The 12502-nt window shown below is 38.7% G+C and overlaps 1 protein-coding gene across 11 annotated transcripts in view; it reads left to right on the top strand.

Annotated features, from left to right (window-relative positions):
* The window catches only part of dock10 (dedicator of cytokinesis 10), a 145557-nt gene that overhangs the window by 110181 nt on the left and 22874 nt on the right, over nucleotides 1-12502 (top strand). For 9 of the 11 annotated variants that reach the window (XM_068213667.2, XM_073924222.1, XM_073924220.1 and 6 more), the window contains 6 exons: nucleotides 1639-1748; nucleotides 2578-2693; nucleotides 3885-4022; nucleotides 5358-5540; nucleotides 7901-8011; nucleotides 9871-10086. In XM_068213667.2, the coding sequence (XP_068069768.2) occupies nucleotides 1639-1748; nucleotides 2578-2693; nucleotides 3885-4022; nucleotides 5358-5540; nucleotides 7901-8011; nucleotides 9871-10086 (874 nt within the window). The remainder of the gene's footprint in view (nucleotides 1-1638; nucleotides 1749-2577; nucleotides 2694-3884; nucleotides 4023-5357; nucleotides 5541-7900; nucleotides 8012-9870; nucleotides 10087-12502) is intronic. The other 2 variants (XM_073924218.1, XM_073924216.1) reach the window with 1 other exon arrangement.

Genomic DNA, 12502 nt, shown 5'->3' with positions numbered 1-12502 from the left:
AAGTGAAACGCACAAAAATTTTAAATGCAAAGTGAAAACAACATTGCAAACTCACGGTTGGCTGAAAAGCAAATAAATGAGCATTGCAATTGGATGGATTTTGTAAAGGCAATGCTGTAAAAAATGTTTAGCAAATATATCAGGTTTTTTTATTGCATATATTTTAGTTTGTTTGCACTGCTTGATTTTATATAATTTTTTAGGTGTGCCATGCTCTGGCACACCTCTTCCAACCGGGCCAGGGCCGGCCAACTGAACTGCACATGAGCCTGATTCAGAGCACTCACACTTTTCAAATGATCCAGGAAACGGGCCTGGGCACGGTTCGGATAGCATAGTGTGAGTGCACCCTTAAGCTGCGGTCACACTGCATTCTTTGCCCCATAGACCTCCATTCATACACACGCGAATGCAACAGACTGGAAACGTAAGCTTGTGTGGCAAGTTAAGTAGTTGACTGCGTTGCAAAGTTCAAGCTTGGTGAACTCTGACCTGCGAAATTGCATCACATGACTGTGTAAGACCAATCGAAGATAAAACCTGACCTCTCGCAATCGCTGGCTTGTTTAAATGCCCAAATATCTTGTTTAATCTCGCCCCTTTTCGCAGTGCCGTATGACAGAATTTTGTATGCTCAAACTCTAGTGTGACCGCAGCATGACCTGTAGGTTTCAAACAAGCCTGAAGGACTCAATTAGTTTGATCAGGTGTGTTTAATTAGGGTTAACACTAATTTGTGCAGGGCTGCGGCCCTCCAGGAACTGGGTTTGACACCTGTGACTAAAGTGTTTGTTCAATCAAACTAATCTTACAAGTAATTTACTTTAACATTACATCAAACTGACTTAAAACAGTTAGATTGACTTTTAGTGGAAGATTTAATTCAAGCATTTTTAACTCATTTAAATAAGTTCAATTAAAATAAAAGCATCTGTTGCCATGATTTATTGATCATCATATATATATTGCATGAAATGATTCTTTGGAATGTTCATACATACTGTTTTAATACATGTAATATAAAGTGGGTCTATCTTGTATAAATTTCATAACATCACGTGTCTTTTCATATAGTCTTCACTTACTGTACATCCATAATGTGCAAATCATTTTTGTCTGTATGCAGCAACCAGTCATTAACCACATACTATGCAAATGTATGCTCTTTAAAGTAAATAAATGACTTTATATTGTGTACTATAGTATTTACTTTTGAGTTAAAGCTTTTTTTAAAAGAGCGCACACTGCCAAATGCTTTTCTTACTTAAAAAATACTGTTTTGTTTTCAGAAATAATGTCAAAATTAAGTGTTTTTTTAAACAAGTTAATTTTAAGGGAAAACTCACTTAAGTTTGATGTACTTTTTCCGAGATCAAAACAATATATTTCAGATGTCTAGAAAATGCTTCTAGGTTTAAGAATTTTTAGATATCTACACTAGAAACGAGACAAATATTCTAAGTATGAGCAGCATTTTTTGCAGTGCAGATATTCACAAATAGCCAAATTCTCTGTAATCACTGAAAGCATTAAACTTCAAGCCTCAAAAGACTAGGGAAATATTAAGAGATGCTGTTGTTTTGACATTTCTAGATGAAGTTTGGGAATTTTGCTAATCACTTAAACTATTATGCGCAGGATTCTGTCTGCACAGGACGGTCACAGACACGCTCGCTCTCAGACCATGCCCATCATCAGGGGGAAAAACGCCCTCACAAACCCCAAACTGCTGCATATGATGGAGACAGGTGAATATACGCTCAGTCCAGCTGACAGTCAACGCTTGTTTTGAGTGTTTTAGGTACAGCGGGGGAAATAAGTATTGAACACGTCACCATTTTTCTCAGAAAGCATATTTCTAAAGTTGCTGTTGACTTTAAATTTTCACCGGGTGTTGTTGACAACCAAAGAAATCCATCTATGCAAAGAAAATTAATTAATTTATAAATTAAGTTATGTGTAATGAAATAAAATGACGCAGGAAAAAAGTATTGAACACATGAAGAAAGGAAGGTATAGTTCGGCAGTGAAAGCCCAGACAGCAGCTGAAATCTCTCAGTAGTTCTTCAGCAAGCCTCTGCCCTTCCTCAGCTGCTTCAGTCCAACATCTACATTAGCAGGAGGATGAAGATGTATCCATTTCAGCAATACAAAATGCTTTCAGAGAAAGAAAATAAAGCTGTAGAATGGTCCAGCCAAATACCTGAGCTGAATCCAATAGAGAATACAAAATAAAGCTCAGACTTGATTGACGAGACCCACAGAACCATCAAGATTTGGACACTGTAGAAGTCTGTGAGAAACTCACACCTGAGCAATGCATGTGACTTATAATATACAGCTGAAGGCAAAATTATGCTGATAAAAATTGGGGTGGTGGTGGCTTTTAAGATGAATATCCGTGAATTGCAAAGCATGAACTTCCCTGTGTTTTTATCATCATAAATAAAAGTCAGTATAAATGCACTGGAATGAAATGAGATGTTGGCATGTTCTACATTGATGCTTTTGGATTTTGTAAGATTTTTGAGTCGTTATTATTAGAATCAATGAAATATAAATGTGACGTGTGTTCAGATGGAAATGTTGCTGAAGGAGAAAACTTTAACCCTACAGACGTGGAGGCGAACCTTTCTACTGAAGTAGCATTGACCGTGTTGGATGTTCTGGACCTGTTTGTTCGACATCATAAGGTAATACATATAATTATAATATTTCATTGGTTTCATGTGGATCAATAAGTGTGGTGTGTCTAAGAAAATCTATATTGCTTAGATTTTTTTAAATCTATTTTAACAAACCAAAAAAGAAAAATCCTCAGTGTTAAATTAACACCCATGTGTCAGCACTGCAGAGTGTTAAAATAGCACTCGGGTAGTGTTGATGTTAATGAGATCATCAGGTGATTAAGTTTTGATTGATTACATGATGAGTTTTGTATGATTGTTTTGCATCATACAATGGACAATTCTCAGTGTTAAATTAACACCCATTAGTGTGCATGTGTCGACACTACAGAGTGTTAAACACTTAGGTACTGTTGACGTTAATTAGATCATTAAGGGTTTTAATTTTGATTACATTGAGTTTTGTGTGATTAAGGTTTGTGCTGTTTATGATAAAAAAACAATCACACAAAACTCATCAATGCAATTAAATAAAACTGAATCCCTTAATGAGCTCATTAACTTTAACACTACTTAAGTGTTATTTCAACACTCTAGTGTTGACACATGCACACTGATGGGTGTTATTTTAACACTGAGGTTTGTGCTGTGTATGATGCAAAACTATGTTAAAATAACAGCCATTAGTGTGCATGTGTCAACACTACAAAGTGTTAAAATAACACTTTGGTACTGTTGAAGCTAATGAGATCATTAGGGGTTTTAATTTTGATTGATTACATTAAGGTTTTTGTGATTGTTTTGCATCATACACAACAAAAACCTCAGTGGTAAACTAACACCCATTAGTGTGAGTGTGGCGACACTACAGAGTGTTGAAATAACACTTAGGTAGTGTAAAGTTAATGAGATCATTAAGTGATTCAGATTTGATTAATTGCATTGATGAGTTTTGTATCATACAAAGTAAAATCCTCAGTGTTAAATTAACACCCATTGGTGTGCATGTCTTGACACTACAGGGTGTTAAAAAACACTTGGGTAGTGTTGAAGTTAATGAGATCATTACGTGATTCAAATTTGATTGATTACATTGATTGATCGATTTCAGCATGTCACCATTGTTGAGATCCATATGCTGATTCTTGATGTCTGTTTCTAAAGTTACTCTGTCTGAAACACTAGCTGTGCATATAGCCCATTCACGCATAGACATATTATTGCCCTGTGATGGACAGATCATGTTTTCTTTAACAGAAACAGTTGCAGCACGATGAAGGACAAAACTCTTTGATGAAGAAAGTGTTCGACACGTACCTGCTGTTCTTCCAGATCAACCAGTCCACCACCACCCTCAGACATGTGTTCACAGCCCTGCGCCTCTTCATGCAGAAGGTGTCACTTCTTCTTTTACTTTGTTGTCTTTGTTTTTCCCATCAGGGACAGGTTTAAGGAATTACTGAGTGAGTTACGACTAAAGTAGAGCATCTCTGTCCCCTACTCAATGGGTTTGTATTGGAATATTGGACTGCTCTTAGATTTTGCTGCATTTAGCTTAACCGTTCTTGGGTGGCTCGCCAATGTATTAGATTACTGTAATAAACAAAATAAGTAAGCTAACCAAAGTTCTTATAGGGAGAAGACTTTATTGAAGGCAATGAAAGGTACAGTTCCTCTTCATCGATGTTAACCTGTCAGTCTTCAAGTAACTTAGTCTGTGAGAAACTACTTTATAACCAAGGATGTGATCTCCTCCAGAGATTACCCAACTGATTTCGTTGGGTTACAACTCTTGACTTCTTTTAGGTCATTTGGTTTACACATTTTCAGATGCAGACACTTGTTTGCATATGAAACAAGCCATATAATCTATCACTGGACCTAATCAGGGTGTCTGCAGGGTCCTTAAAAGTATTTAATAAATAAAATGTTAAATTTTAATAATTAAAATATGAATATTAATTAAAATATTACATAAACTGTTGCTTGGTAGTTATTGTAAAATGTAAATACCTATTTTAAAAAAAGCAACAACATTGAAATGAAATTACAGTGTAAAAAGCATGCTGGGTTTCACACAATCCCTTCATGTTGTACCAGCATCGGCGGATTAACCAAATAGTTTTTAAAAAATGTAAGTGTATTGAACATAAAACCATCATATGAAAGCAAAACCCACTGTGCTAAATAACACCCATTCAAGAGTTCACACTTAGCTGATGATTGATAATAAAGCTTGTTTGGCATGCTGTCCCATGGGAGAGCCCTGAGCTTATGAGATCCTCGAGCCCTGGGCTCCCTCCCATTTGCAGAGCGAGAGTGGAGTTTGAGCTCAGGTAGATCTCGATGAACTCCCCCGACTTATTACTGGCTAATGACCTAATGAGCTTGGCTATGGTATCAATTCGGTATGTTCAATTTACTTAGGTTGAATGTTTTTTGGACTGTGGGAGGAAACCGAAGAACCCGGGGAAAACCCACATGAGCACGGGGAGAATGAGCCAACTCCGCACAGAAATGTCAACTGGTTTAATAGGGACTTTAACCAGAGACATTCTTGCTGTGAGGCAACAGTGCTAATTACTGGGCAACCTTTTATTTTAGATTTATTAAGTTGATTTAATTGTGTTGTTTCAGCTCATTTTAAAGAAGTATTTTGAACAAGCAGCAAAAAGGAGTTTAGTTTGAGTGTATAGACCTTTGGACTGATCTCTTTCTCTTCCTCTGCAGTTCCCGTCCACGTTTTTCCAGGGGAAAGCGGATGTGTGTGGCAGCCTGTGTTACGAGATCCTGAAGTGCTGTAACCATCGCTCCAGCTCCACACAGACTGAAGCCGCCGCTCTGCTTTATTTCCTCATGAGGAGGAACTTTGAGTTCACGAAGGGCAAGTGCATCGTCCGCTCACACCTGCAGGTGCTTTTCTCTTATTTTCTACATTATACTTCATATTATGTATCTTAAAGAAATGCTACACTTTTTCTGATATACAGTTGAAGTCAGAATTATTATCCCCCCCTGTATATTTGTCTCCCCAATTTCTGTTTAAAGGGTCATTAAACACCAGAACACATGTGTTGAGCTGTTGACAGTGGTATGTGTCCCACACTGCTAAAAACACTATTAGGACACCTATATTTCACTAAAAAGTGTAAATTGGTTGTTTTTGCGTTATTTCAAGCAAATTCGTACTTCCGGTTTGAAACGAATTTTTGAAGCTGCGTAACGGTCATGAGATAATAGCGTGTATTCCAGCGTGCAGACTGGACGTCTGTGCCAGAGTGAGTCTTATTACGTCTTACAGTGTGATGCATTAATGCATGAGTAAAGCTTGGTTCAAACCAATCAGCGCGCTCTATTGTGCAACTTCATTAATATTCATTACTGTCACAGTGTTTAGACGACAGAGACGCCACGTTGTGTTGGCAAAACAAGCGTGAAGTGTTGCTTTTATAGTTTGCTGCAGTGAAGTTTTGTTTTCATTTTCTCTCTGTGAGAGCTCAGCTGGAGTCACATGTGGATTAACAGTGTACGCGACGCTCGACAACAATAACTTACGTGTCTAAGGAGGATTATTGTTTACCTGAGAGCTGTTCTCATCTGCAAACGCTGAGATCCGGATTCGCTTGTAGTCTCCTCTTAATAAAGACGCGGCTCTAGTGGCTGGTGATTGTCCTGTCTCTACAGATTTGGTAAGTGAGTGACCAGTGCTCTTTGTTTATTCAGTTTGTTCGTATCGAACTAAGTTAACTATTGCACCGAGTGTAAACATGTTAGCACCAAAACCAAACTTTAACCTCGTGTAGGATTTTCACCGCATTTTGTGACCGGAATAACACTCGCGGCTTTCTGACGCTACCTGCCGTGTGCATCTAAGTTTCCGGGAAATGCGGAGTTTTTTTTTCTCTCATTCGCCGTGCGGTTTCAATCATTGCATGAAAAATACACGCTTACAGCAGCTCCTCGAATCAAATATCTCGTTTGTCGCGAGGGGCATGAATGAATTCCCTCAATGAAAGAGCCAAACTGCAGTTAAAGTCCACCATTTAATAATCTGGCAAATAATTCGACTACAGATGTCCATGTAGGTTAAACACCATCACTTTCTCCTGTGTGTGTGTGTGTGTGTATTTTGACTCTGAAACTTGCACGTGCCCAAATACACACTCCCACACCCTCCCACTTTTCTTCCTCCGACACTCCCCCTAAACAGAGCTGGACACGCCCACTTTTCTGACTTTTTCCAAAGTAGAGGTGTGAAAACACCCTGCTGAAACGAGGGGGTTTCATGGCCCTTTTTTTTCAGCACATTTCTAACCATAATAGTTTTAATAATTCATCTCTAATAACTGATTTGTTTTATCTTTGCCACATAATATTTGTCTAGATATTTTTTTAGACACTAGTGTTCAGCGTAAAGTGACATTTAAAGGCTTAACTAGGTTAATTAGGCAGGTTAGGGTAATTGGTTGGCAACACAACTTGGAAGGTGCGTCTCTGTAACAGCGATGATCTCATGCATAATAACGATGTTGCATCTCATTCACAATAGAGTGCGCTGATTGGGTCGAACTCTTTCTCATGAATTATGCACAGACATGCTGAAAACGTAATGACATCACTGTGTATTAGCCATTTTAATTTACACAATACCCTCATCATCATGACGCTGCTTCAAAAACTTTTTTTAAACCGGAAGAATTAATTTGCTGAACGAAATGTTCACTTGTTAGTGAAATATATGTGTGCTAATAGTGTTTTTAGTAACACGGCACATATATAAATATATATATATATATATATATATATATATATATATATATATATATATATATATATATATATATATATATATATATATATATATGTCTGTTAGCATCTCAAAACATGTGTTTTAGGTATTCGTGACTCTTTAAAGGGGAAATGAAGCACTCAGTTAAGTTTCCCTTATTTTGTGCATTGGATTCCACTTTAATGAAATTATTTTAAACAAAGTCGATTAATGTAACCATTTAGCAGAAAACGGCATGCCCCATTACGTCAGCACCGGACCAGGTTGAAACCACAGGCAGCGTTATATAGAGAGTGAATCATTACTGACATAATGGGGGCGGGTACTTTCACTTTTCACTGCTACAGCCCCCTTATGTCTGCTCGTGTTCAAAACCAAACTAAGATCAGTGCGGCTTTTCACATGGCAGGTTTTTACATCCTTCATACATGTTAAGAGAAAGTCAATGAAATTGATTTGTGGGGTTTTCTTTCTTCTTATTCAGGTGATTAAAGCTGTGAGTCAGCTGATCGCGGATGCAGGCATTGGCGGATCACGCTTCCAGCAGTCTCTGGCCATCATCAATAACTTCGCCAATGGGGACACGCCACTTAAAGTAAGAGAAACGACTTCAAGTCTGTGTGAAATCAAAACTGACTGTTTATTTTGCGAGTGCGTATTATTGTTGTTTACAACCCAGGCTCATTCTGGAAACGTAGCCCCGCGGACGTTTCGGGAGGCATCAAAATACTCCCCGGGAGGTATGTATTTGTGCAGTTTTGGTTTTCGCGAATCTGCAGTTCGCGCCATGCTGTTCTCGCGTAAAGCCGCCGGTGGCCGATGTCGAGCGACCGTCTTGTCTGACTGACTGAATGATTAATCGAGCGACCGGCCAATCAGGCGACCGGCCAATCGTGCGACCGGCCAATCGGCCGATGCACCCTCCTCCTTCTCCTTCTTCCCTAAACCCAAGCTACGATTTACAAAAGTCATCCAGAAAAAGAAAAGCCCTTGTCTGATTTTGACCGCGTTTTCGGATTTCCCCAGGTTCTCGCCCTGTCATGAACTTCACTTTATTTTTTGGATTCTGTTTTTTGTCCTACCTGATTTCTGGAACCACTCTTCCCCGGACTCGAACCCGTTCGTCGCCGTCGGCTCCCCTCCGGCTCTCTGCTCCACCGACTTACACAACGAGCTAACCGGACAAAATGGTTGCGTTGAGAAAGCCCTCCACACGGAGGTGAGCTGTCAGCCGACGAGTGGAAAGAGGAGCGGCGTCACACCGCCCCGTAGCGTTCGCTTAAAAAAATGAAATGCAGCCATGCGTAGCTCCTGCCACGTAAATCGTGGTCTCCGGGGTACAGAGTAATAATAACAATAATAACAATAAATATAAACGTCTGCGGGGCTACATTTTCAGAATGAGCTTGGGTTGGTTGTTTAGGTGAACAATTGATCCACTGGGTAAAAAAAGGTTGGTTTGTACATTTCAATCAAAGTCTGACCAATCAGAGTGGCTCTTTCTCTGATGATGTCAGTTCGACACTTCAACCACAGTATTCTTAGCCACGCCCCTGTTACCGTTATTTTGCTATGAGAGAATGACAACATAGGCTCATTGAGAAAACGTAGCCCTATATACATTTCTGGAGGCCGTGAATTATGTAGCCAAAAGTACGTATGGCTGCATTTCGTCTTTAAAACGCACGCTACAGGGCGGTATGACACCATTCCTTTTCGCGCTTACCAGCTTACGTCCAGCTAGCTCGCCATGTATATCGGCGGACATGAGCAAGGAGTTTACTATGATGACGGGTTCGAGTCTGGTGAAGAACAGTTCCAGAAAGCAGGTAAGACAGAAGCAAAAGCCAAAAACTAAAATAAGCAAGTAAATATTGGTGAGTGTGGTAAAATCTGAAAATGTGGTAAAAATCAGGCAAGCGCTTTTCTTTTTTTAACATTGCTTTTCTAAACTGTTGGGTTCAGGGAAGGAGGAGGGTGGGTCAGTCGATCAGTCTTTCAGCATGTCAGTCAGTCAGTCGGCAGCGACCTCTGGTGGATTTACGTGAGAACAGCAGGCACGAATGGCACTTGCGAGAGAAATTTGAGATCTGTAAAAGCCTACACAGCGGCCTCTGGGGGATTCACGAAAACAAAAACAGCAAAGAAGCGTAGCTCCTGGGATATATTTGGCACTCTCCAGAAATGGATATAGGGGTACATTTTCAGAATGAGCCTGGGTTGGATGATGATGTTCATAAAGAAAGCCCCGCCCCCTACTCAATATTCCATCTCAGTTGTAAGTAACTGAAATCAAACCTCAGCAACTTCCAATGCTGCACCCCACAGTTGCAAAGCATGACCATTTAATTTGATTCAATTTTGTTTAATCGAAGGTCAGTGAAGTTTGATGTTACTGATGTAATGGATGCACACTAGATGTGAGATTTTTATTTATTTTTTGCTCATTTCCAGAACACCACATTCCCAGCTGACGTAAAGGACCTGACCAAGAGGATACGCACCGTCCTGATGGCCACGTCTCAAATGAAAGAGCATGAAAAAGACCCGGAAATGCTGGTGGACCTTCAGTACAGTCTGGCCAACTCCTACGCCAGCACACCTGAGCTCAGACGCACCTGGCTGGAAAGCATGGCCAAAATACACGTCAGAAATGGAGATCTGTCTGAGGTCAGATCACATCATATATTATGTGTATTAATCTATAGATAGAAATGAAATATATATTTGTATTTTATTGGTGTATGTATGACTACAAGGGTCTTGCATAGCACAAATGGTTGGGCAGAATGACGTCCTGAATCACAATTTAATGTTTATTTATGCTGCTTTAAAGTTCAGATTGTCCTTTTTTCCCCACTATTGTGACGTACATCCACTCAAAACAAGAAAAGCACTTCATTTTTAATGATATTAGATGATAAGCTACAGTTTATTCATTGTCGAATTTATTAGCCCCCCTGTATATTTACCCCAATTTCTGTTTAGTGGAGAGCAGATTTTCTTCAGCACATTTCTAATCATAATAGTTTTAATAACTCATTTCTAATAACTGATTTGTTTTCTCTTTGTCATGATGACAGTAAATAACATTAGACTAGATATTCTTCAAGACACTAGTATTCAGCTTAAAGTACATTTAAAGGCTTCACTAGGGTAATTAGGGTAAAGTTAGAGTAATTAGGCAAGTCATTGTATAACAGTGGTTTGTTCTGGAGACAATCCAAAACTAATAATGCTTAAGGGGGCTAATAATATTGACCTTAAAATGGCTTTAAAAAATATTTTATTCTAGCCGAAATGAAATAAATAAGACTTTCTCCAGAAGAAAAAATATTATTGGAAATACTGTTAAAAATTCCTGAATCTGCTCAACATCATTAGGGAAATACTGGAAAAAGAAAATAAAATTTACAGGAGGGCGAATAAATTTGACTTCAGCTGTATATGCAATCGATTAGATAACCGTCATTTTTACATTTGCAGTGTGTTTGAGAAGGATTGGATGCTTTAAAGCACGAGTTTTCAATTCTTCGAAGGAGTGAACCATTTTGTGTAGTGACTGGTTCAATTGTTTCAAAGCTTTGAAAATGCACTCAATTTAAAGGCAATAATCGAAGCAACAAAGAAGACTGATGAGATTCTGCCGAATGTCTTTTGTGTTCCATGAAAATTATTCAACTACGTCAAAGCACCAGCCACCTTTTATGGAGCCAGATCAGTTTAAATAATAACAACTTTACAAAATGAAATTCATACACAATTCACATTTATAGAATTGAATTTGTAAATTCAAAACACAATTCATAAATACACACATCCAATTTACTAGGGGAAATATTTATGATTTTTATTTGTGAATTCACACATTGGGCTCTATTTTAACGATCTAGGCACAAAGTCTAAAGTGCATGGCGCAAAAGCATTAAGGCCATGTCCGAATGCACTTTTGCTACTTTAAGGATGGATAAACACACTCTGCGCCCAGAGTATGGTCTAACAGGGTTGTGCTTATTCTCTTAATCAGTTCTGAGTGTGCTTTGAGCATAAAAATTGAACGCTTCACTAGAGAGAAAACAGTTAAACAGAGCATCTGCAGCGCGAGAATAAAGAACGAGCCTCCTCCATTCAGCCTCTTTACTTTCACTTTACTTTACTCCTTTACCTTGGTGGAGTGAAGAAACGGTGGAAACTCCCTCCACTGAACACATCCATCAGCCCACATGTTTAATTTCCTTTGTTAAGTGCAAAGATTATTAAAACTATTTCTAAATTCAGTTTTAAGGAATAAATGAGCAATAATAACGAAGTGTGCTCAAACAACTGAGTTATGTCCAAACACACGTCCTGTTCTTATGCCCCATATGCTGATGCAGACGTCTCCAAAACCCCACAGCTGGACAAATCTACACTTTACTATAAATCTGCATATAATAAATAATAATGCTAATAATAATCACAATATACTGATGCAGATGGTCATGAATGAACTGAAAAAGCCCCCCGAGGTGAAGAAGGCATGAAGGCAGTGCTGTTTATATTGATGTAGAAAATCATCATTTCTGAATCGTTTTAATCCTTTAATTGTTTTCATCTTTAAAGATATTTGTGTGTTGCTGTTCATCCTGTGTGTATTCAGCAGTGTGTAAGCGTTTAGACCTGCATGGATGCATAACTAACACACTCTGAGCTGGACTTTAGAGCAGCTTTTAGTTGTCTATTTCAGTTCCTCAAAATAACAACTTGCCAACAATGTGCCTTAACACACCTCCTTTATTGAACGGCACACTCATGAGTTCACAACGTGGCTCAAAATCTGAAAATACTGTTGTGCTAGTCTGAAACAAATCACGCCAAACACGTCTTGCGCCTCATTGCGCCGGGTGTATGATAGGGCCCATTGTGTTTCCAATTCATGAACTGGATTTGTGCGTTTATAAATTGTTTTGTATTTATGAATTGCATTTTGTTAATGTGAATTGTGCTGTGCTCGTATGAGTTTTGTTTTTGCGAATGTATAATTTTTGAGACTGATCTGACTCCATGCCCATTCATTCATGCAGAGTTTCTACTTTAGATTTGAACT

This window comes from Danio rerio, chromosome 15, assembly GCF_049306965.1.
Source record: "Danio rerio strain Tuebingen ecotype United States chromosome 15, GRCz12tu, whole genome shotgun sequence".
In the NCBI taxonomy this organism is placed as follows: domain Eukaryota; kingdom Metazoa; phylum Chordata; class Actinopteri; order Cypriniformes; family Danionidae; genus Danio; species Danio rerio.
Note: the sequence above shows the minus strand (reverse complement) of the source record. Positions and strands in the feature narration are given on the sequence as shown.